Raw genomic sequence first — 26,120 nt, 5'->3', positions numbered from 1 at the left:
GCTCATTGCAGGCTACAGGGTATCCTCATGTTTCCATATTTAGAAGACTTGCTTATCTTTGCAGAGTCTTTTTCAAAAGTGTCAGAAATTTGTCTCTTGGGGGAGAGACCTTTTACGCAAACTGGGATTCCAAGAGAACATTCAGAAGTCTTTCTTGACTCCTTCACACAGTATTGTGCTCCTGTGATTTTACCTACATCCTTCTGTTCAAAAGCTTTTCTTGCAGAGGAAATAAATAAATCTTCGGTTTTCCACTCTGCGAGGGCATACATTAGGATTTCTGGTCGCAGGGTATCAGTGGTTTTCATGATGCACTTGACAAGACTCTACATGAAAAGATACAATGATATCTGAAATCTCTTTGGTCCCAGCATCAACACCCTTTATCTTTTCAAATCCCAGTGCTTGGGTTTGTCTGAAGAGAAATCTTTTGGTGGAGGCAACAAATATCCTTAAATCCAGGGCTCCCCTTCTCCCTTAATACTGCAGATCAGTCAGTCACCACAGATGCTTTGGAGTTTGCTTGGGGAGCAGTATCAGGAGGGATAAAAGTGCAGGTGGTGTCAGATACCATGCTCCGATGCGAGCATGTAAATAGCAAGGAGATGACTAGGCATGTAAATAGCAAGGAGATGACTAGGCAGTGAATAGCAAGGAGATGACTAGGCACTGAATAGCAAGGAGATGACTAGGCAGTGAATAGCAAGGAGATGACTAGGCATGTAAATATCAAGGAGATGACTAGGCATGTAAATATCAAGGAGATGACTAGGCATGTAAATAGCAAGGAGATGACTAGGCAGTAAATATCAAGGAGATGACTAGGAGATGACTAGGCATGTAAATATCAAGGAGATGACTAGGCATGTAAATATCAAGGAGATGACTAGGCAGTAAATATCAAGGAGATGACTAGGCAGTAAATATCAAGGAGATGACTAGGCAGTAAATATCAAGGAGATGACTAGGCATGTAAATATCAAGGAGATGACTAGGCATGTAAATATCAAGGAGATGACTAGGCAGTAAATATCAAGGAGATGACTAGGCATGTAAATATCAAGGAGATGACTAGGCAGTGAATAGCAAGGAGATGACTAGGCATGTAAATAGCAAGGAGATGACTAGGCATGTAAATAGCAAGGAGATGACTAGGCAGTGAATAGCAAGGAGATGACTAGGCATGTAAATAGCAAGGAGATGACTAGGCATGTAAATATCAAGGAGATGACTAGGCAGTAAATAGCAAGGAGATGACTAGGCATGTAAATACAAGGAGATGACTAGGCAGTGAATATCAAGGAGATGACTAGGCATGTAAACATCAAGGAGATGACTAGGCATGTAAACATCAAGGAGATGACTAGGCATGTAAACATCAAGGAGATGACTAGGCATGTAAACATCAAGGAGATGACTAGGCATGTAAACATCAAGGAGATGACTAGGCATGTAAATAGCAAGGAGATGACTAGGCAGTAAATAGCAAGGAGATGACTAGGCATGTAAATACAAGGAGATGACTAGGCAGTGAATATCAAGGAGATGACTAGGCATGTAAACATCAAGGAGATGACTAGGCATGTAAACATCAAGGAGATGACTAGGCATGTAAACATCAAGGAGATGACTAGGCATGTAAACAGCAAGGAGATGACTAGGCAGTAAATAGCAAGGAGATGACTAGGCATGTAAATAGCAAGGAGATGACTAGGTATGTAAATATCAAGGAGATGACTAGGCAGTAACTATCAAGGAGATGACTAGGCAGTAACTATCAAGGAGATGACTAGGCATGTAAATATCAAGGAGATGACTAGGCAGTAAGTAGCAAGGAGATGACTAGGAGATGACTAGGCATGTAAATATCAAGGAGATGACTAGGCAGTAAGTAGCAAGGAGATGACTAGGAGATGACTAGGCATGTAAATATCAAGGAGATGACTAGGCAGTAAATATCAAGGAGATGACTAGGAGATGACTAGGCATGTAAATATCAAGGAGATGACTAGGCAGTAAATAGCAAGGAGATGACTAGGCAGTAAATATCAAGGAGATGACTAGGAGATGACTAGGCATGTAAACATCAAGGAGATGACTAGGCAGTAAATATCAAGGAGATGACTAGGAGATGACTAGGCATGTAAATATCAAGGAGATGACTAGGCAGTAAATATCAAGGAGATGACTAGGAGATGACTAGGCAGTGAATATCAAGGAGATGACTAGGCAGTGAATATCAAGGAGATGACTAGGCAGTGAATATCAAGGAGATGACTAGGCAGTGAATATCAAGGAGATGACTAGGCATGTAAATATCAAGGAGATGGCTAGGCATGTAAATATCAAGGAGATGACTAGGCATGTAAATAGCAAGGAGATGACTAGGCAGTGAATATCAAGGAGATGACTAGGCATGTAAATATCAAGGAGATGGCTAGGCATGTAAATATCAAGGAGATGACTAGGCATGTAAATAGCAAGGAGATGACTAGGCAGTAAATAGCAAGGAGATGACTAGGCATGTAAATATCAAGGAGATGACTAGGCATGTAAATAGCAAGGAGATGACTAGGCAGTAAGTAGCAAGGAGATGACTAGGAGATGACTAGGCATGTAAATATCAAGGAGATGACTAGGCAGTAAGTAGCAAGGAGATGACTAGGAGATGACTAGGCATGTAAATATCAAGGAGATGACTAGGCAGTAAGTAGCAAGGAGATGACTAGGAGATGACTAGGCATGTAAATATCAAGGAGATGACTAGGCAGTAAATATCAAGGAGATGACTAGGAGATGACTAGGCATGTAAATATCAAGGAGATGACTAGGCAGTAAATAGCAAGGAGATGACTAGGCAGTAAATAGCAAGGAGATGACTAGGCATGTAAACATCAAGGAGATGACTAGGCATGTAAACATCAAGGAGATGACTAGGCATGTAAACATCAAGGAGATGACTAGGCATGTAAACATCAAGGAGATGACTAGGCAGTAAATATCAAGGAGATGACTAGGCAGTAAATATCAAGGAGATGACTAGGCAGTAAATATCAAGGAGATGACTAGGCATGTAAATATCAAGGAGATGACTAGGCAGTTAATAGCAAGGAGATGACTAGGCATGTAAATAGCAAGGAGATGACTAGGCATGTAAATAGCAAGGAGATGACTAGGCATGTAAATAGCAAGGAGATGACTAGGCAGTAAATATCAAGGAGATGATTAGGCATGTAAATATCAAGGAGATGATTGCCCTAATCTAGGCACTCAGCTCTCTGAACCAGCAGTCCCTGGGACCTCTACAAGTGGTAGTCATGTGGTGCATCAACAGGGAAAAGGTCATACCCCCTTTACAGACTAGCCACATTAGCTTGGGATATAGCTTTACAGCACTATCTCACTATACAGGCATCCTACATTCCATCAGAGCAAAACCATGTGGCAGACAAGCTGAGCAGGACTGGGACAGACCATTGCAAATGAAAACTAGATGAGGGGGGTCTTCCAAAGTTTGATCCATCTGTGGGGAGTTCCTCAAGTAGACCTCTTTGCCTCCTCTCTGAACAATCAACTGGTAAGATTTTGTTTAAGGCTCCATGCAAGAAGGTCTGGGAGACCTTGTTTTCTTTTCCTTGGACAGGAATGTTCCTGTATGTTTTTCTACCCTTTTCACTAATACCCAGGGTACTTCTGAAGAGACCCAGAAGGAATCCCCCAAAATTATTGCAGTGACTCCCTTCTGGCTCAGACAGTCAGGGTTCTCCCTTATTTTGTAATTGTTCAGTGGAAGTTACCACAAGCTTCCTCACAGACTGGATCTACTCATACAAGAAGTGGGGTGTTTAATGCATCCCAACATCAATCATTTTCAGCTGACTGCCGGGATGATGGGGTCTTAATTCCTTTTAGTCACCTGTTTACTGAGGATGTGCAGCAGGTGCTGTTGGAGGTAAGAAAGCCCACTTCTAGAAAAGGATATATTAGCAAATGCAAAAGGGTTTCTAGTTGGTGCCAACAACATAACCAGCACCCATTCAAGGCTGGACATTTGCTGGTCTTACAATATTTGTGTGAGTTAATATGCAATGTCTTTCTTATTAATATGTCAAGGCCCAGCTAATCTGGCTGACAACGTTCTTAACATGGAAAACAATTTTACTGATTGCTCTGACCTCCACAAGAAGGGTATCTGACTTGCAAGTTCTTACGATGAGTCAACCCTGTTTCATTTCCACAAGGACAGGGTCTCTTTGAGAACTAATCCTTCCTTTATGCCTAAAGTGGTATCTGAGTTTTCTTTAAGCCAACCCCCTGTTTTCTTTCCTAAACCTAAAAATGAGGAGAAAGAATATTCCATACCTTAAATGACTACATTTTGCAGAACTAAATCTTTTAGATCTTTGGATCAGTTGTTCATTTCTTGTGAAGGTAAGAAGGAACAACCTGTGTCAAAACAGACTATTTCCAAATGGTTTACTTTCGTTATACTCACCATAACAGAAATATTCCAGACATGGTCAAGGCCCATTCTACTGGGGCTCTGGTGTCATCTATACCTTTTTGGAAAGTGTTGAATTCTAGAAGTATTCTAGAAGCTGCTACTTGATCCTCTGTGCATACTTTGCTAACCATATTCTCCAGGGTCCCCTGTATGCTTCTTATTGCACCTCCCAAATGCAGTTCGCTATGCTAGTGTACCCATACAGTTAATGCTACTGCAGCAGTGATCAATATGATGAACATAGTACACTTGTGTAAGTTGAATTTACCATAAAAGTAGTTGTTCAAATGATCACTTCTCCAGTAGCCACTCCATCACGCCACCCCCTTGTTTTTTGGTGCATTTTTTTGTGCCAGGGTGTGAACATTTATTTTTTGTTGTACTTTCAGGGCTTAGTGTCCCTGTCTGTAATGGTAGGAAAGTTCTGAAGGGCTTTGTACCCAAACTTGTCTTTTACTCAGTTCAGCTTGAGCTGCCTGACAGTTCGGGTGCATAGAAGGTGTCCTGAATCTTTAGATGTTGGGTGGGTGTTATATCCTTGGCAGGATAGAACCCATATAGTTAAGTCTATTGCAGTAGTGATTATTCAAATATCTACTGTTACAGTAAGTTCAGCTTACACAACTGCACTTTTTTTCTTTTCATCACTAAGTCAAAACATGGGAATTTAGTGTGTGTAAATAAGTTTATTCTACCATTTTTTGACTGTCTTGCTGTTAATGATTAATTCATTTCAGTTCTGTCATATAAATGCAGGTAAAAAGTGTACAAAAATGTGAGCAGCTAGTTACATTTGGTTTTGCAGGTCACAGTCTTGAGCTAGAAGCCATTTTATCAATATAAAAAGTTAAATGATAGGAGGCTGTTGCTGAAAAAATATAATTTCATGTTCACTAAGAAAACAATGTAGCTGTGAAAAAGTAATCTATTGATGCGATGTTGTTTGTTTTTGTCTGATTCAATCCGACCTCTGCACCATATGCCTGAGTTTTGGATCTAAGAGCTCTGACTCCTCCCCTACCCACACTTCCTCCTTCTGACTAATTTAGCTCAGATCTCATTTGCTGCCTGTTTGATCAGACATGTCCTCCAAGAGTTCCAAGTGTTCACAATAAGTGAAAGCAAAATTCTTGTTTACAATGTTCAGCTCCTCCTTTTCCTTGTAGGATTGTTACTTAGGTTAGGTTTTTAAGGTTAGCATAGTTAGTTAAAATATATAGGTAGTATAGGTAGTTTAAACTGTTAGAGCTTGTTTGTGTGTGTTACCTTATAGAATTTTCTGGTAGTGTGGTTATGTATACTTAATATAGTCATAAAAGTATGTGTTTGAATCATAGTATCTGATGCCAGTTTTCATTCATTCCTCAGCCACTGGTTTTGGATCCAGTCCTTGTATCCGACTCAGCCATTAGAATAGCTTGTGGCCAACTGAAACTCTTGCGCTCCTCCCTACTCAGTGCACCAACCCCTACCATATCTCAGATCTCGTTTGACATTTTTTGAGTATAGACGTGGTTAACTTACTCTCAAGCATTTCTAGAGATAAGTGATGCGATTTTTTTTTTCTTGGGGCGTTTTTCTCCCTAAATTTTTTCTTAAATAGTTGTATACTTGTGCATTCTGCTTACCATTGCTGGTATTCTTTTTCCGTTAAAACTTTCTACCTTTCTATTATACACATTGGTGTATTCTTTAATACCATTGGTGGTATTCCCTTTTCCCTTTCTATTTTTTCCTCCTTACCCTAAAAAAAAGTTAGCAAATTAGTTCTTTTCGTATATCTGAGAAGGGATTTAAAAAATGCAAGAAGTATGGACATAAACTGCCTTATACTGACACTCATGACCTTTGTGCTTATTGTTTGGTCCATGACCATCTTAATGTTGATTGTGGTATATGCACCAGTTTTAATCCATGTGCTTTAGCAGACAGGTGAAACAAATTAATTCTGAAAGGGTTATTGCTGACTTCTTTTTCAGAAGCCATATCTGGAGCTCAACCATCCAAAACACCATCAAAGGATGCTCCTAAATAGTCCCCGAAGAAATTGGGTTTCTCCACTTCATCCACATTGCCTCCTCTCAAAAAAACAAGATTGGATCCGAAGCCATCTGGATCCAAGATGTCTGCGACTCCTCCCAAGACACCATCAGATCAGAGTTCTTCAGATCCGAAGATTCTTCCTAGAGTCCAATATTCTGCATTGATTTGACCCTCTGCCTTCAAGACTCCCATCTTCTTATCTTGAGAGATGGCGATCCAAGTCTCCACCCATTGCTTCATCTCATTCTTTCAGGAGTCTCACAGAAGCCAACATGGATATAATGATGGGGAAGTTCCTCTCAACGCAAATACAGATGGGGATTCTCCCTCCTCTGACCCTTTCGGGTCAGGAAGCCTTAGCTAAATCTACCCCTCCAGGAATGGCTCCTTCTCTGATCTGACATTTCTTTTTGGAGTGCTTGAATCTGAGTCTGCTGAAACCCACTGGTTTGGATTCGAGAGTACTGGTGTCCTCAGCTACAAAGGTTTCTCTGAGTCCACCAGCATGACTAGTTTCGGAGCCATGTGGCTCTGAGCCATAGTCTCCCAGTTTGATCCAAGGTGTTGGAGTCGACTCCGAAGTTTTCAGAGCCATCTCTGTCCATCACTGCTTTAGCCCTGCACCGCTGAGCTCTGGCCTCTGCCTCGGGTGGGTTGCCTTTGTGGGTTGCCTTTGGGGCAGATGGAGCTGGTGTGACAGAAGCATGGCTTCTCAGTTCCATGGGCTTCCTTCTCCCCAGAATGATCTGCTTTCAAGGTAGTGGAGAGAGAGTGTTCTCTGCTTTGGCGGGACAGAGTGTCCCTCCACCCTTGGACCTACCTCCTACGTCCCATGTGTGTTTACACCAAGAATCTCAACAATTTTTCAACTCCACAGAGACAGCTCGTCCATACCCTTCAAACCACCCAGAAGGATATTACCATCTCGTCCGATACTTACCTGGAACATCCCACTGAGAAAGTACCCTGGAAGAGGAAATGCAAAAAGATGCACTTGGATTTCAAACCACCCAGAAGGATATTACCAGCTCTTCCTATACTTACCTGGAACATCCCACCGAAACCACCCAGAAGGATATTACCAGCTCTTCCTATACTTACCTGGAACATCCCACCGAGAAAGTACCCTGGAAGAGGAAATGCAAAAAGAGGCACTTGGATTCCCCTCAAGAATCTATCATGGAAGATACAGATTTTGATGAAGGGGAAGGGTCCTCCAGATCACCACCTGAAAACATCTCTTCTGGAGACATTCTGGAGAACCTCATACAATGGGGTGGTTGGTCCTCCCAAAATCCTTACCCAGACAAATCAGTGTTTCTGATGGCATTTGGAGCTGGCCCATCTACCTCCTGGGTGACTTCACCCGCTGATAAGCTCATTGATTTGATCTCATGGAAGGAACCTGGTGTGGTTGAATCCATCCCCAAGAGACCAGACTGAATTCTGGCACGTCCAACAGGAAGAGAACACTGGAGCAAGGGAGTGCCTATAAATGCCATGGTCATGGCAGTGGCCACAAAGAAGGAAACTGCAGAACAAAGTTCCACTGTCCATCCCCCTAACAGAGTCCAGGGCTTTGGACAGCTTCGGGAAGAGTGTCTATGCTTCAGGGACCTTTGTTCTTAGGTCTCTGAATTACCTGGTACAATTTACAAGGTTATAAAGGGATTTGATTAAGTAATTGTTAAATACTCTTTCAGGGTCCACTACTGCAGAGGCTCAAGCTACAGTAGCCTCACAGTTGGCAGTCCTTCAATCCATCTCAAACTCGTCCATGAGGCCTCTCTCTCATGCAGCTGAGGATACCTCAAGGGCAATGGGATCGGACATCTCAATAAGGAGACCTGCCTGGATGGACCTGTGTGACTATGCAGAGCCCTTCAAGTCTTCTTTTGTCATTGCTCCTTTTGATGGATCTTCCCTATTTGGCCCAAAAGTGAAGGATACACTCTTCAGGTGTGAGAAGGATAGTAAAGCTGCCTCTGCTGTAAGAATGCATTTTTCACCCCCTCCCCATTGCCCAGAAGACTTTTGCTAGGAACCAGCACAGGGGATGAAAGATGTGGTTCAAGAAATCCCAGGGTCTTTTCCAAGAGCCACATGGAGATGATTCTTTTAGAGGCGGAGGGGAGAACAATAATGGAAGAAGCCACACACGTGGCAGAGGTGGCCAGCAAAACCAGAGGTCTAGAGACACTTTCTCTGATAGGTCCTACTAGCACTCCTGAAAGGAGGCCCGATTGTCACCCTCTGGAGGCAGTCAGGGGTCCCTTATCCCTGCACCAGAGAGCCTGGCTAGGTATCACAAAAGACACTTGGGTGCAGAGGATTATTTCCAGAGGTTATATAATTCCTTTTTCCCATCCACCTCCAACATAGAGAAAAATTCCCAGCATTCCACCCAGTCAGAGGAAGGAAGCAGCAGTTCAAACAGAAAAGCTGCTACAAATAGAGTTGTCCAAGAGGTCCTGCCAGACCAGATAGAATCTGGGACTTACTCACAGTTCAAACAGAAAAGCTGCTACAAATAGAGTTGTCCAAGAGGTCCTGCCAGACCACATAGAATCTGGGACTTACTCACAGTTCAAACAGAACAGCTGCTACAAATAGAGTTGTCCAAGAGGTCCTACCAGACCACATAGAATCTGGGACTTACTCACAGTTCAAACAGAAAAGCTGCTACAAATAGAGTTGTCCAAGAGGTCCTGCCAGACCAGATAGAATCTGGGACTTACTCACAGTTCAAACAGAAAAGCTGCTACAAATAGAGTTGTCCAAGAGGTCCTGCCAGACCAGATAGAATCTGGGACTTACAGTTCAAACAGAAAAGCTGCTACAAATAGAGTTGTCCAAGAGGTCCTGCCAGACCAGATAGAATCTGGGACTTACTCACAGTTTAAACAGAAAAGCTGCTACAAATAGAGTTGTCCAAGAGGTCCTGCCAGACCAGATAGAATCTGGGACTTACTCACAGTTCAAACAGAAAAGCTGCTACAAATAAAGAGTTGTCCAAGAGGTCCTGCCAGACCAGATAGAATCTGGGACTTACTCATCAAACAGAAAAGCTGCTACAAATAGAGTTGTCCAAGAGGTCCTGCCGGACCAGATAGAATCTGGGACTTACAGTTCAAACAGAACAGCTGCTACAAATAGAGTTGTCCAAGAGGTCCTGCCAGACCAGATAGAATCTGGGACGTACTCACAGTTCAAACAGAACAGCTGCTACAAATAGAGTTGTCCAAGAGGTCCTCCCAGACCAGATAGAATCTGGGACTTACTCACAGTTCAAACAGAAAAGCTGCTACAAATAGAGTTGTCCAAGAGGTCCTGCAAGACCAGATAGAATCTGGGACTTACTCACAGTTCAAACAGAAAAGCTGCTACAAATAGAGTTGTCCAAGAGGTCCTGCCAGACCACATAGAATCTGGGACTTACTCACAGTTCAAACAGAACAGCTGCTACAAATAGAGTTGTCCAAGAGGTCCTGCCAGACCAGATAGAATCTGGGACTTACAGTTCAAACAGAAAAGCTGCTACAAATAGAGTTGTCCAAGAGGTCCTGCCAGACCAGATAGAATCTGGGACTTACTCACAGTTCAAACAGAAAAGATGCTACAAATAGAGTTGTCCAAGAGGTCCTGCCAGACCAGATAGAATCTGGGACTTACTCACAGTTCAAACAGAAAAGCTGCTACAAATAAAGAGTTGTCCAAGAGGTCCTGCCAGACCTGATAGAATCTGGGACTTACTCGCAGTTCAAACAGAAAAGCTGCTACAAATAGAGTTGTCCAAGAGGTCCTGCCAGACCAGATAGAATCTGGGACTTACTCACAGTTCAAACAGAAAAGCTGCTACAAATAGAGTTGTCCAAGAGGTCCTGCCAGACCACATAGAATCTGGGACTTACTCACAGTTCAAACAGAAAAGCTGCTACAAATAGAGTTGTCCAAGAGGTCCTGCCAGACCAGATAGAATCTGGGACTTACTCACAGTTCAAACAGAAAAGCTGCTACAAATAGAGTTGTCCAAGAGGTCCTGCCAGACCAGATAGAATCTGGGACTTACTCATCAAACAGAAAAGCTGCTACAAATAGAGTTGTCCAAGAGGTCCTGCCAGACCAGATAGAATCTGGGACTTACTCACAGTTCAAACAGAAAAGCTGCTACAAATAGAGTTGTCCAAGAGGTCCTGCCAGACCAGATAGAATCTGGGACTTACTCACAGTTCAAACAGAAAAGCTGCTACAAATAGAGTTGTCCAAGAGGTCCTGCCCTGCCAGACCAGATAGAATCTGGGACTTACTCGCAGTTCAAACAGAAAAGCTGCTACAAATAAAGAGTTGTCCAAGAGGTCCTGCCAGACCAGATAGAATCTGGGACTTACTCAGTTCAAATAGAAAAGCTGCTACAAATAAAGAGTTGTCCAAGAGGTCCTGCCAGACCAGATAGAATCTGGGACTTACTCGCAGTTCAAATAGAAAAGCTGCTACAAATAAAGAGTTGTCCAAGAGGTCCTGCCAGACCAGATAGAATCTGGGACTTACTCGCAGTTCAATCAGAAAAGCTGCTACAAATAGAGTTGTCCAAGAGGTCCTGCCAGACCAGATAGAATCTGGGACTTACTCACAGTTCAAACAGAAAAGCTGCTACAAATAAAGAGTTGTCCAAGAGGGTCCTGCCAGACCAGATAGAATCTGGGACTTACTCGCAGTTCAATCAGAAAAGCTGCTACAAATAGAGTTGTCCAAGAGGTCCTGCCAGACCAGATAGAATCTGGGACTTACTCACAGTTCAAACAGAAAAGCTGCTACAAATAAAGAGTTGTCCAAGAGGTCCTGCCAGACCAGATAGAATCTGGGACTTACTCACAGTTCAAACAGAAAAGCTGCTACAAATAGAGTTGTCCAAGAGGTCCTGCCAGACCATATAGAATCTGGGACTTACTCACAGTTCAAACAGAAAAGCTGCTACAAATAGAGTTGTCCAAGAGGTCCTGCCAGACCACATAGAATCTTGGACTTACTCAATTTTCTTTTTAGTGCCAAAGAAAACAGAGAACTAGAGACCAGTTTTGGATCTCAGCAACTTGAGCAAGTCTGTTCAACACTCAAAGTTTCGGATGGTCATAGTTCAGTCCATACTGCCCTTTCTAGTCAAGGACAGTTAGATGTGCTTGATAGACCTTCAAGATGCGTACTATCACATAAAAATGAGCAGGTAGTCCAGAAGGTTCTTACGCTTCCTTCTGGAAGCCAGTCATTATCAGTTCAGAGCACTACCTGCTGGCCTCACCACAGTCCTCAGGGTGTTCACCAAATGCATGGTAGTGGCAACAGCTCACTTGAGACTTCAAGGATTCTGGGTGTTTCCATATTTAGATGACTGGCTCAATACCACCCTTAAAAGACATCTATACAAATATCAGCAAGAAACCAAGTACTCCAAACTTGCTCCCTTCTGGAGATCACAATAAACTACAACAAATCTCAGTTGCATCCATCACAAACACTGGAATTCACAGGAGCACATTTTAATACAGTATCTGCAACAGTTTAATTTCCCTTAGAGTTCAAACTTTAAGATTCTAAGTCACAAAAATTATTTACAACACCAAGATTTCAACTCGACTAATTCTTCAAACCTTGGGGTCAATGTCAGCAGCCATAATTCTTGTCCCTCTGGTGAGATATCACGTGAGAATTCTTCAGTGGATGCTAGCATCCCAAAGGTCAAGTCTTTATCAGAAACTGTCAGTTCAAGTAAGGATCACACAGGCATGCAAGAGATGCTTTGGTGGTGGATAAGGTCAGATCAGCTTTTACAAGGTCATCTGTTCATTCTCCCTCAACCCAACGCCATGGTGACCACAGACGCTTCCCAAATTGGGGTGGGGGGGTGGGGTGCTTCCTGGGAAAAACAGTCCAAGCCACTTGGTCCCCTGAAGATGCCAATTTGCATCCTGGAGATGACAGCAGTGCTTTCAATGTTGCAAATCTTTCTGGGTGCTCTATCTCTGGGAACACTTGTGATCCAAGCAGACGATATGTTAGTAGTGTTGCACATCAACAAACAAGGAGGAACCAAGTCTTATCCCTTGTGTGGCGAAGCCTTCAGTGTGTGGCAGTGGGCAATCTCATCCACTCCCTTTCTGATAGCACTGCACATTCCGGGGAAGTGCATCGTGATAGCAAACAAATTGAGCAGGTCCATTCTTCTACCTCACAAGTGGTCTCTCAACAAGAAAGTGACGTAGACAATTTTCCATTAGTGGGGCCAGCCTTGCTACAATCTTTTTGCATCTCCCCTAAACAACAAATGCAGCAGCTTTCTTGCCCTAATCCCCCCAATGGGGGAATCCCCGAGGGATGCTTTGCTCCATGATTGGCCCTCTGGTCTTAGCTATGCCTATCCACCAACCCCATTGATTCCCAAATTCCTTCAGAAAGCTGATGATTGAAGAGCAAAGTCATCCTCATTGCACCTTACTGGCCTCACCAAGTTTGGTCCCCCTTCCTTCGGCCTCATCTAATTTACCCACCTTGGATTTTGGATCTAATTCCAGACGCCCTGTCTCAACCAACAGGCATGGTTCACCCAGATATCACAAACCTAAAGCTGACAGCATGGCTTTTCTCCTTCCACTAATAGCCAGACAATCTATGCTGTTGTCCGCTGTCCATGATATACTTTTGTCTTGCCCTAAAGCTTCCACTAGAAAACTCTACAAGAGTAAGTGGAAGAGGTTTGTTTGTTGGGCACATCAAAAAAGTATTGCTCCTTTTCGACCCCTACAGTATGCTAGAATTTTTGGCAGAAATTTTTAATGAAGGCGCTAGCTCCTCTACCATTAAAGTTCAATTAATAGCAATCTCCAATTTTTATGTAGGAGTTGGCAGTTTTTCCTTAGCTTCTGCAAAGATATACAAGGCCTTTTTAAGAGGTACTATTTTACTTAGACCACCTTATAAAGATCCTATTCCTCCATGGAATTTGAAACTTGTTCTGCAGGCCTTAGTCCATTTCCCCTTTGAACCAGCTGGAAAATGTGATGTTAAATTTTTGACCTGGAAGACCTCATTTCTAGTGGCTATTACTTCTGCCTGGAGAATTGCAGAACTCCAAACATCCTCTAAACCTCTTTAATTGATTTTCCATAAGGATAGTGTGACATCCTTCATTCCTACACTGGTGTCAGAATTCAGTACCAATCAATCTATTAACTTGCCGATTTTCTTCCCCAAATTCGAAAACAACGATGAATATATGTTGCCTTTATTAGATATTCATAGACAGCTGCATTACTTACACAGAACAAAAGACATTAGAAAATCTAAACAGTTATTTATATCCTTTGCAGGTAACAAATTGGGCAAGTCTATAACAAAAGTGACATTGGCAAGATGGATTACAGACTACATAGCCTTTGTCTATAATAAATCTGGCATTTCATTACCAAAACCCTTAAAAGATCACTCTACCAGATCTATGACATTCTTATCAGTATTTTCATCCAACTATCCCATGGATGACATATGTGCAGCTGCTACTTGGGCTAATCCTTATACTTTTATTACTGATTACAAATTGGATCTGGTCTCGAGGGGAAGAGCAGCCTTTGGTTCAAGCATTCTCAGGAATATCCTTCCTTAGAGTCCACACAGAATGTAAGATAGCTGGGGAATCTGTCCCAGTGGTTGAGGAATGAATGAAAATTGACATCAGATAAAGAAGTTATGTACTTACCATAGTGTTCCATCTGTGTTGTCCATTTACATTCTGCCTCAACTTCCCACCAGACAACCCCCAACCTTTATCATCATGGACTTCTGGAAGAATGAGGTGCTATTAAGACACCACTGTGTCTTGTATGGAGCTACAGATACTGGTTTCCTTTGTTAGGAACATTATTCTAATATTTAGTACTTATGTCATCTAGCAAATAAGATCTGAGGTATGTTAGGGGTTGGTGCATTGTGGGTTGGGAGGAACTTGAGAGTTTCAGTTGGCCACAAGCTATTCTAATAGCTGAGTCAGATCCGAGGATCGGATCTGAACCCAATGGCTGAGGAATGTAAATGTAAAACACAGAGAATATTATGGTAAGTACATTACTTCTTTATTATCAACTTTTACTGTTCTTTACTTCTATTAGCCTATAAAGTTTATCTAAAAAATGGTTTAAATAGAGTTTATAGTACTTCAAGTCATATGAGTACTAGTTTGTTAGTTTTTTCTCGTGTCTGTGTGTTGTTCTGATGTCTTCAAAGCCTTCTGGGTTCAAAAAGTGTTCAGCTTGTGGACACAAAGTTCCTCCCCAAGACCCCATTCACTTTATATCTACTGTTTAGGTTCTTTTTATGTTCACGATAGCTGCAGTGTCTGTGCTTTCTTTGGAGCCAGAGTCCTCCAAGGCAGGAAAGAAAGGTTAATTTTCAAGGATTTACTGCCTTCTCAGACATAGTCTATCATGTCCTCTGAAACCTGACAACCATCTACATCTCCCTGTACTGAAGAGAAAAAGAGAAGGAAAGGTCAAGGAAAAGCACCAAAAAAAATCAGCAGATGAGAAAAGACAGGAAGAGAAAAAGGCAGAAAAATCTAGGAAAAAGTCCCCAGATCCATCTACTCTTTTCCTGGTCTGGAACCTAATTTGTTGAGGCAGATGGATTCCTCTGCAACCTGGATCTGAACTCTCTCACCAAAACCTTTTCCCCAGGACTGTTTAGTCCCAGGTTGCATTCACCTGCATCTATAGCTTCTTATTCATGGCCTGGTCAGTCCACTAGAAGTCTTACTGAGATGGACATCAAACGGATGATGAGAAAATTCTTGACAACACAGATTCAGCCACGGGCTTTCCCAGCATGATTCCCCATAAGAGGACCAAGAACAGGCCCTTTAACCCTGTCCCACCTTGTCCTGGCACAGACTCCTTTCCCAGAGCTGACGCTTGTGGGTCCAAACCCTTCTGATGTACCTTCATTAGATCCTACAGCACTGGAGACTTCAGCTTTGACTTTTTTCCATACAGTTTCAATGCTGATGCTTTTGGGTTGAGAAAAGTCCCAGAACTGAAGTGTTGTGGTCAGAGCTGTGATGGTGGAGTCAATTTCAAAGTTTTTGGAGCCATTCCTCCCCTCGGTGCTTCTGCACTTGACAGCTTAGCGCTAGGAAACGTCTTGAGTTGGTTGACAGAGGTGATTTCTCCTTGGCTCCAATGGCTCTGTCAGCTTTTGAGGCTGTGGAAAAGGGCCTTGGCTGGGCCAAGGAGACAGATGTATACACTGAGTTCAGATTCCACCTGACTCCCAATAGATCCTATACCTTATTCTTCTCATTCGATTTGATAGGGACAAACAGACCCAATTATCTTCAAGGCAGCCTGACATTCAAACTCTCCATCTGATTCCAATGTGTCTCTGTCAGAGCCCATGAAAGAGGATGTGCAAATGGAAACATATGGACTCTTCTCCTGAGTATGTCACTGAAGACTTGGATTTAAATGAAGGACAGGGATGCCCCCAATGACATCACCTTTGGGGACATATCAGCATTGATGAATCAGAATGGGGGATGGTCCACCAAAGCTCCTTCTTTTGATGATTTTGTGTTCCTTGAACCTTTTGGATTTGGCCCATTGGCATCCTGGATGGTCCCACCTCCTGATGCCTTAATGATCTTGTTGCTCAGAAGTCTTGGAAAAATCTGACATGGCAGAGACAATTCCAAAAAAAAAAAACGGAAGAATCTTAATCACCTCAAAGGATAGGAAACATTGGTCCAAAGGTCCTGCAGTAGATACTGCAGTGGTAGCAACCACAAAGAAGGAGCTATATATTGAAATTTCCTGTATCCATCCCCCTAACAGAGTCCAAGACATTGGAAAGACTATGGAAATGGACTTGTATTTGAGCAAACTTTGCACTTCGAGTGCTGAAGTACCTAGCCTGTTTGACATGTTTCCTGATCAAGGAGGTTTCCAAGTCCCCTTCAGGTAACTAACTATCAGATGTCAAAAAAATAGTGGATGCCCAAGTGTCTACCCTGCAATCTACATCTAATGTGGCCATGTGACTGCTATCAAATGCAGCACAAGGCACCTCAAGAGCAACTGGCACAGGTATTACCATGTGTCGCCATGTCTAACATAAAGGGCATCCGGCACAGGTATTACCATGCATCACCATGTCTGGATGCAGCTATGCAGTTTTGGAGAAACCTTCAAGGTGTACTTTATAAATGCCTCCCTGCGATGGTTCCACTGTGGACTTAAGGTAAAGGAAATTCTTACCAGAAGCAAACAATGTTGTTTGTCCCATCAGGATAAAACAGATGAACAGCTGTGGGTTCTGTTAAGTAGCTTTAATACATGCAAACACATCAGGATTGAGGCTTAGTGACTTAAACTTACATAAACTTATACACAGATTGACTATTGCACTCATCCATGTTAACACTTTGGTTGTTCACTCAAAATGGCACTGCTGCCTGCACGTGCTCACTATTTATATACATGTGCTTACATCTGGAAATGCTTCTTAAAGTCACAACATTCTCCATCTTTGAGAAATAAGTCATGCACAGTAGTAATGACAACAAAACTTGACATGAAATTGTACAAAAATAATCCTTTGACGTGCAATTATACAGAACTAATTACAAGTGAAGCAATCATGTCCAGGTTGCTGTGTATTTTACACTAGGTCTAGAAATACGACTTGATCATCTGACAAAAATTATGACTGGGTTTAGCAATGGGGACTGTCTTTAATGAATGTTCAACTATAGGGGCATCTGGGACATCATCAGGAATGGGAATAGGTACCGAGACGTCATTCAACACTAACATTGTCTGGGTTGCTCTCAGATCTAGAGTTTGCATCACAGGTACGATGCTGCGATATCGATTCAGACACCAGAAGAAGATATCCATGATTTCTTCTGTATTCTATACCCCTGAGATTCTACTAAGTAAGATATCAGTTCAGTACATGTACCTCTCACGTGACCAATTCGACCAAAACCTTTCGCCGTTTGGATCCTCACTATCTCGCCTCCTTTCAATGGATGAAGAAATCTGATCATTTTATCATAGTAGGACTTCTGGAATGAACTCTTTTTGAATAGATGGACTTTGATTGCTCTGGTGTTTTTACCATTATCAACAAACTGGAACTGATAGGTAAGGTTTTCTTGTTTGCCTAGACAGAAGTCTCTGAGCAGGTAAGGCTAGTAAATTATCACGGGGTATATTTCTGAGATTAAGCAAATTCAAGAAAACATTGGTATTGTCACACTTTGACCTCTCTAGTAATTGCTTTGCACGTTGTACTGCACTTTCAGCTGGGCTGTTTGAATGTGGGTACTAAGGACTACTGGTAACATGGATAAAGTCCCACTCTTTTGCAAATTTCTGAAATAGCTGACTGGTAAACTGGCCACCGTTGTCAGAAATAACTTTAGGTGGACTACCATGGACTGAGAAATGATGTTTCAACTTAGTAATGACAGTACTGGACGTTAAGTTAGGTAGCAGATCAGTCTCAAACCAATTCGAATAAGAGTCTACCAACACTAAGTAATGTTGAGTTTTCCACTCGAATATGTTGGGGGCTACTGTTGACCAAGGTAGTTCAGGAATCTGGTTCAGCTGAAGTGACTCTTTCTGCAAATGCGGTTTAGTACTATTGCATACTGAACAAGGTGAAAGTACTTTATCAATATCTTTTGACAGAAAAGATCAAAATTCTAGTCCTCTCTCCCTTCTTTTGGTAGCTTAGAAACCTGGGTGGCCACGATACTAAATCTGGATGTACTCATGTTGTTGTCATTAGGACAGTACAAAACGCTTCATTTTTTGCCAACAAATCTACTGCATTGACCTTTTCCCCAACCACTGATACACTATCAACATAGAAAGCAGAGTTGCAGCTTTCTATATGATCAAGTTGCTTTTTTGAGTGACCCTTCCTAATAAATGAATGAGGCTTGCTTGATTTACAAAGCTTTTGAAAGTGGTTCCATTTTTTACACTTGTGGCATTGCTGAACAAATGCTAAGCACTTTTTTTCTTTGGACTTGTGATTGGCACCACAATTATGACAGTTAATGAGACTTGACTTGGGTTTGAAACGAGCATGTCCATTTTATGAGCTAGTCTTAGAACTTGCTGGAAAGGTATGGGCTCTTCCTGGAAATTCCACAGGGGCACGTGTTTAGGCCTGTTTCTGTTAGCCATGTGCTGCATACTGTCTACGCTTGCTCTAGATGCTGCTAAAACCATCACTTGCAAGCAGGTTTGTGTGTCTTTCTGTAAGGTTGTATATTTGACAAGTCTCTATGGCTTTGCTCAACATTAAATCACTGTCTCGAAGCAAAATCTTTTTCACTGCAGCATTATTAACACCACACACCAGCCTGTCCTTTATCAACTCATTTTTCAAATCACCATATCTGCATGTTTTAGCTTTGTTTCTTAAGCCAGTAATGTAAGATGCAAAGGTTTCTCGTGGCTTTTGATCTCTTGTAGAAAATAAGTGCCTCTCCATTGTAACATTTGTTTGAGGGTTACACATTTCTTTTAATTTAAGTTTCAAGCACTCAGGGTCCTCCCTTGATTCAGCTTGTACAAAAATATGATGTTTTTCTCCTTCTCCTGCATATACTGCTGGTGCATACAGAAATTAACACTTTCTTTCAGTGGCTTTTGGCCCCACTACATTAAGCAGAATAAATGCCCTCATACGTGCATCTTTATCAGAAAAAGCTGCTTGTATGAAAATATCTTATTCCTGCTCAAATTCGCTCCAATTCTCTGCAATATTAAGATCAAACACAAGTGGACTGGGCCTGCAAAATACCTCTGCCATGCCAACACACAGTAATAAAGATCCTTGGAATTATGTACAAACATACACGCACAAACGTCAGAATTTATGCCAGAAACTTGTAATTAGCTCAACAGCACAATAGACTCTTCAGAATAACTGAACCTTGTGAAATAAGTCACTGTAGCGCAAGAACACTTTGAAATCGCAGTACTTTGTGAAGCCACTCTTATCAGTGTAAGAAACACTTCAAAATGACTGCACTTTGAGAATGAACTGTACACAGCAAAAGAAACTTCTCAAAATGACTGTATTCTGGCTTTACTTTGCGAAATAACTGTACTTTGCACACAGTAAACTCTTTGAAATAATTGCACTGTAATAAAGCGCACACTGCAAACACTTTGCACACTCTGAGGTACTTTGAGCAACTCTAGTTATACTTCGAATAGCTTTAGTCAATATAAAATAGTAGCTCATATCAAAAAACATGGCTGTTCCTAAAACAATGCGGTTGCTTTGCTTTTCATGCTCATTTTGCCCTTTTATTTCACTCGTTATGCTCATTTTGCCCTTTTATTGCACTCATTATGCTCATTTTGCCCTTTTATTGCACTCGTCATGCTCATGTTGCCCTTTTATTGCACTCGTCATGCTCATGTTGCCCTTTTATTGCACTCGTCATGCTCATTTCGCCCTTTTATTGCACTCGTTATGCTCATTTTGCCCTTTTATTGCACTCGTCATGCTCATGTTGCCCTTTTATTGCACTCGTCATGCTCATGTTGCCCTTTTATTGCACTCGTTATGCTCATTTTGCCCTTTTATTGCACTCGTCATGCTCATGTTGCCCTTTTATTGCACTCGTCATGCTCATTTTGCCCTTTTATTGCACTCGTTATGCTCATTTTGCCCTTTTATTGCACTCGTCATGCTCATGTTGCCCTTTTATTGCACTCGTCATGCTCATTTTGCCCTTTTATTGCACTCGTCATGCTCATGTTGCCCTTTTATTGCACTCATGCTCATTTTGCCCTTTTATTGCACTCATTATGCTCATTTTACTTTTATGATGCTCGTTATAAGTTTCTTGTCCTCATTTTACTTTTAACATGCTCGTTATGCAAATCAGAAGTAATTCTCAATGCTCAAAAGTATTTTGACTAATTTTGTCAAATATGGTTTTGAACATTTAGTTTAATCGATAATACGTTGTGTGCTTTTCATTTTATTAATAATGCATTTTGTGCTTTGCGAATGCTTTGTATCATTTTCTCTACGAAATGAATAATTTATGCGAGTTTTAATTACCTGAAATTCATTTCTGACCTTTTTTCAATCGTTTAAGCAGGTGGGGATGAGTCATTCCTCTATATACCTCAGTTTCTAACTGTGCACCTCATGGCTTGACATCTGGCTTCTTTCTGGCTTCTTGTTCCTCAGATATCCTAGTTCCGATACCATGTTGTTCAGGCATGCCACTTCTAACACCATGTCATTCAGACATGCCACTTCTAACACCATGTCAGTAGTCCGGTCAAGATAAAACAGATGAATGGTTGCGGGTTTGGTTCAAGCAGCTTTATTACATACAAACACATCAGGATTGAGGCTTAGTAACCTAAACTTAAATAAACTTATAAACAGACTGACTACTGCACTCATACATGTTAATACTCTGGGTTTTCACTCAAAAGGGCACTGCTACCTGCATGCTCTCTATTTATACGCACATGCCCTCACTTTGAAATGCTTCTTAGTCACAACAGACACTCTGATCTCCAAACAAGGCAGTAAGACGCTGTCTGTTCTGTGAATCTGCTTCACTACTTTGCAAAGATCATTTTCTAGGAATCAAAAGAGAGGTAGGAAATGTGGTTCAAAATCTCAAAGGAGTTTAGCCACAACACTTCTGATAGATCTACCCATGGTGGAGGTAATTTGAACAGATATTGTGTGAGAGGTAGAAGCAGCCTGTAGAACCAAGGTTTCCATAGCCCCATCACTGATAAACCTTACCAGTGTCCCTGAACATTTGCTTGACTACTGCATTCTGGAGGCAGTCAGAGGATTTTTGACCTTACACCCTTTAGCCTGCCAAACCATAATGTCCTATTCATGGCTGCTAAGGATAATCACCAGAGGGTATACCATTTTTTCATCTCCAAAGAAAGGATTTGAAGGTTCCCAATACACCATCCGATCAGTTGAAATCCGCAACAAGAGAAGTGCTAAAGTTGCTGCAAAAAAAGTCATCCGGCTGTTCCCCTCAGATCAGTTAGGATCTGGTGTCTAGTCCAGGTTATTTTTAGTTCCAAAGAAGATAGGAGACCTCCAAACAATTCTCGATCTCAGCCACCAAAATCAATATGTCAGTTAAAGTTTTGCGGTACAGTCAGTACTACCTCTATCAAAGAAGGACGACTGAATCTGCTCTGCTGATCTGCAGGACACCTACTATCACATCAGGATTTGAAGGTAATCCAGAAGATTCTGATTCTGGACTGGTAGTCAATCACTACAAAGTCAGAGCACTGCCATTCGGTCTCACCACAGCCCCCTGGGTGTTCGCTAACATTATGGCAGTGGTAGCAGCTCATCCATAACTGCAGGCGATCCAAGACTTCCCACACTTAGATGATTGGCTCCTAACTGCTACCCACAAGGGCCTACTATTACAGCACAAGGTGCAAGACCAAGGTAGTCCTCATTTCCCCATTTTGGCCTTGGCAGGTGTGGTACCCCTTCCTTTGGCCTCACTTACTTCACATATCATGGGTTCTGGATCCCACTCTGGATCTACTCAGTCTGCCATCTGGGATGCCTCTACCAGACCTTCAGAACAAAAAATTAACTGCAAGGTTTCTCCAATTCTAACGATAGCCAGAGATGCCAGGTTTTCCTGTCCTGTACCCATATAATTTCTACTTCTGAAACTAAATCAACTGAAGAGACTTACAAGAACAAATGGAAAAGATTTTCTTTTTGGCCATCCTCAAAGGGTTTGAACCTTTCTCAGCCCCTCTTCCCAAACGTTTTCTGCAAGGTTCCATTTACTGTACTATAAAAGTCCAGATAGCCATCATCTCAAATTTTCACATAGGACATAATGAGCCACCTGTTGTCACATAGGATATAATGAGCCACCTGTTGTCACATAGGACATAATGAGCCATCTGTTCTCACATAGACTATAATGAGCCACCTGTTGTCATATAGGACATCATAGGATATAATGAGCCACTTGTTGTCACATAAGACATAATGAGCCACCTGTTGTCACACAGGATATAATGAGCCACCTGTTGTCACACACACAACATAATGAGCCACCTGTTGTCACATAGGACATAATGAGCCACCTGTTGTCACACTGGATATAATGAGCCACCTGTTGTCACATAGGACATACTGAGTCACCTATTGCATCACTCAGAGTAGCCAAAGCTTTCCTTAAAGGAGCTTTCTTTTTGAGAACTCCTGTTCAAGATCCTGTCCCACCATGGGATCTCACACCTTTGCTTCAGTCATTGGCTCAAAACCCTTTTGAACCTGCAGCCTTAGCTGATTTAAAGTTTCTTTCTTGAAAGACCATTTTTCTGATTGCCATTGTTCAGTTAGATGATTTTCACTGCTGCAAGCACTCTCATGCAAGCCACCTTTTCTTATATTCCATCAAGACAGAGTTTCATTTAGAAAAAATCCTTTCTTCCAAAGGTGACATCTGAGACAAATTTAAATCAACAACTTTTCTAGCAAAGCTGAACACATCCTTCATACCACCGATATCCACAGACAGCTCCAATTTTACTTGTATTGCATCAAAGACATCAGAAAATCAGACCCGTTTTTTTGCCTCTATTTCCAAAATTAAACTAAGACAACATGTATCAAAAGTCACTTGGAGTGGTTGGCAGTTTGCATTTCCTTTGTTTAAAAAACACGAGTTAACTTTGCATTCAAAACTTAAGGCTCATTCCGCCAGAGTAATACCCACTTCGGCAGCATTTGCGCAAAACAGTTGATATCAGTAACATGTGTGCAGCAGCAATGTGGTCCACAGCTCACACTTTGGTATCTCATTATAAATTGGATCTGCTGTCCAGAGCTTGTGCTTCCATTAGCTCCTAGATTAGTACTAGGCTAACAGCCCTTGTATAGGCTAACAGTCCTTGTAGTCTATTTTAAGCCTGGCCAGTCACCCCATATTAGAATCAAACCTTGCACCTTGTGTTTGTAAGGTAAACACTTTAACCATTATGCCAACCTCCCACACATTCTCAGGAATGTCCTTCCTTGTGTTTACCTAGGCCCTTTTTAGGCAAGTTCGGAATCTGTCCCAAACATTGAACTGGATGAAAATAGACAACACTGGATATGAAAGTCATGTACTTACCTTAACAATAGAGCTGTGTTGTCCCATTTTTGTTCGGTTCAATATCCTTCCCTCCTTTCCCTTTCCACATTGTGATTCCACATCTTCTGGTGCTTGGACAGGCCATGATTAAGACCCTGTCTGTTTGTTCCACATTTTTTTCCATAGTGTGGAATGTCTGTTAATTCCCTTTTTTCTACTCAAAAGTTTTTGGTATATAATTAGAATAGTCAGCAGACTTAATCTGAGGTAAATCAGTTAGATGGAGGGGATTGTGGGTAGGGGAGGAGTCAGTACTCTCAGATCCAGGACTGTGGTATAAGGTCTGACCAAACAATGAAGGAAACCACTAGCAATAGTGAAAAACACAGTTTAATATCGCTTTTGTCTCAAAAGACTTAAGTCTTTTGAGAAGAAAGCGATATTAAACTGTGTTTTTTGCTATTGCTGGTGGTTTCCTTCATTGTTCGGTCAGACTGGTGGTTTGGTTTTTATTAGTTTTTTCTGCTGCTTTATCCTTGGGACTGTTGTTTTTCCTGCTGTGGTATAAGGTGCTGAGGACAGATCCAGTCATATTTGACAACCCAAATGCTGAACCGGATAAAAATGAGACAACACAGATCTATTATTATGGTTAGTAATTCTGTCAGGCCATCCTAATTTAAACAGTCACTGTTGTTGCTATATCAGTACCCCTTGATTTTAATTTCATTCTGTCGTACTGTTTTGCAGAAAGTTGGAATTTCGCAAAACCTTGGAATTACTGGTTCATTCTCTCTGAATAAATGTAATTCTGTCCTTAATGGGAGCCTAACATATGATGGAAAAACTGTGAGCATCCTACTGGAAACAGCATGTGACCCACAGTACTCACTCACTGGAAGCCTGCAGCACTCTGTTCCCCATCTAAGTGATGCTGGACTTCCTAATGAAAACAGAATAATTCTGTCTACAGCCAGAGGCCCAAAAACTGAAGGATTCTTACTGCTGGAATTTGGGAAATGCACAATAAGGATTGTCGGAGACCTCAGAGTTGAAAACAAGACTGAATGGATGTGGAGGAATGAAAATGAATGCAAGCTGCTGCAGGTACCTTTTTCTTATTTACTGGACTTGTTTAAATTCATGACATCACTGTACCTCCTGCAAAAGTTAAATTTTAGCCTGTTTTTTGTGTCATACAGGACTTATGTTATGAAAGTGCCAGTGCTGTGATTGAAGTTGGCAGGCATCTGCAGTAAACTCACATCGAAGCATACTATAGAAAGTGAATTTGTCTTTCTGTCTGTTTAAGCCAAATGCATTTGCATACATATTTATTGGTGACAGGCTTGTTCATGATCAGTTCTACTACCTCCTGGGGCAGGTGATTTGGGGTAATGATTATGGTAGTGACATCTCTGTTGACTCACCACCTACAGGTTCACTGATCTGGCTTTATAATTCACTGCATTCACTTTGGCATAAATTATTAAAAAGATTAATTCCCCACTGATGACTTTATTCCTCTTGATAGAATCAGCACTTCCAAGACTGGTAGCCTACAGATATCCGTAATATGCACATGCTTCAGAAAGTACATCCACATCAATGGGGTCTGGGGTATTGAAAAGATCTGGCCCGTGTGCTTAGCTGCCTGTATGTAAAGTATAAGGGCACTACATGTTCGCCAAGAAGCCCATCTTATACCCAGTAGTTTTGACTTATGTTGAGGTTAGCCTTGGACAACTCAGACAAGAGGCTTGAATCGACTTAGAATTAATAATGCATTCAGTATCATACTTTTTATCCTAGATTCTACCTTGCTGGTATGTGCCTTTAAATGGAAAATCTATGAAGGAGGTGCTTGCCTTTTCTGGATAGGCGGTGTTACCAACTATACTGTTTTACTATTGTTTAATTGGCAATGTCATTCACAGTGATTTGCAGGAAACAGAGTTATAGCCTGGTAGCCACTTATGACCTTAGGGAAGGGTAAGTTGGAGGAGTTTATGCTGTCATTCGTATGGACTGGTCTTTTATTATGACCAAATACAGAAATAAATAGTAAAAGAACCACTCAGAAAAGTACCAAAATGTGTGTTTGCTGTGTGCATAGGTGCATTCTACTTCCTGATTTCAAAGTTTAAATGTGTATCATATATATCACAACAAGGATACCACAAATATGCTGAATGTGATTGCAATATTCGAGGCCTGAGGTCTCATGATCTGCATCATTACAACCTATTTCTGTGGAATGTACAGGTTTTAAATCTGCACCAACCCCCCAAGTAATAAGTAAGGGGCAAGTGGCCTTAAGAGTGTTCAGTAAATATTCTGTGCTGCCTTGGGTCCTAGCCAGGTCCTACGAGACCCAAATAAACC

At 41.6% G+C, this 26,120-nt stretch overlaps 1 protein-coding gene across 1 annotated transcript in view; it reads left to right on the top strand.

The window, feature by feature from the left end:
• Positions 1 to 26,120, top strand: part of LOC122816124 — a 446,542-nt gene that overhangs the window by 30,783 nt on the left and 389,639 nt on the right. Inside the window, exon 2 of the mRNA XM_044088883.1 lies at positions 24,486 to 24,842. Coding sequence (XP_043944818.1) covers positions 24,486 to 24,842 — 357 coding nt within the window. The remainder of the gene's footprint in view (positions 1 to 24,485; positions 24,843 to 26,120) is intronic.

Source organism: Protopterus annectens, chromosome 12.part0, assembly GCF_019279795.1.
Source record: "Protopterus annectens isolate FY-2018-M chromosome 12.part0, PAN1.0, whole genome shotgun sequence".
Taxonomy (NCBI): domain Eukaryota; kingdom Metazoa; phylum Chordata; order Ceratodontiformes; family Protopteridae; genus Protopterus; species Protopterus annectens.
The sequence above is the reverse complement of the archived record's forward strand: the minus strand, read 5'-3'. Positions and strand labels throughout refer to the sequence as shown.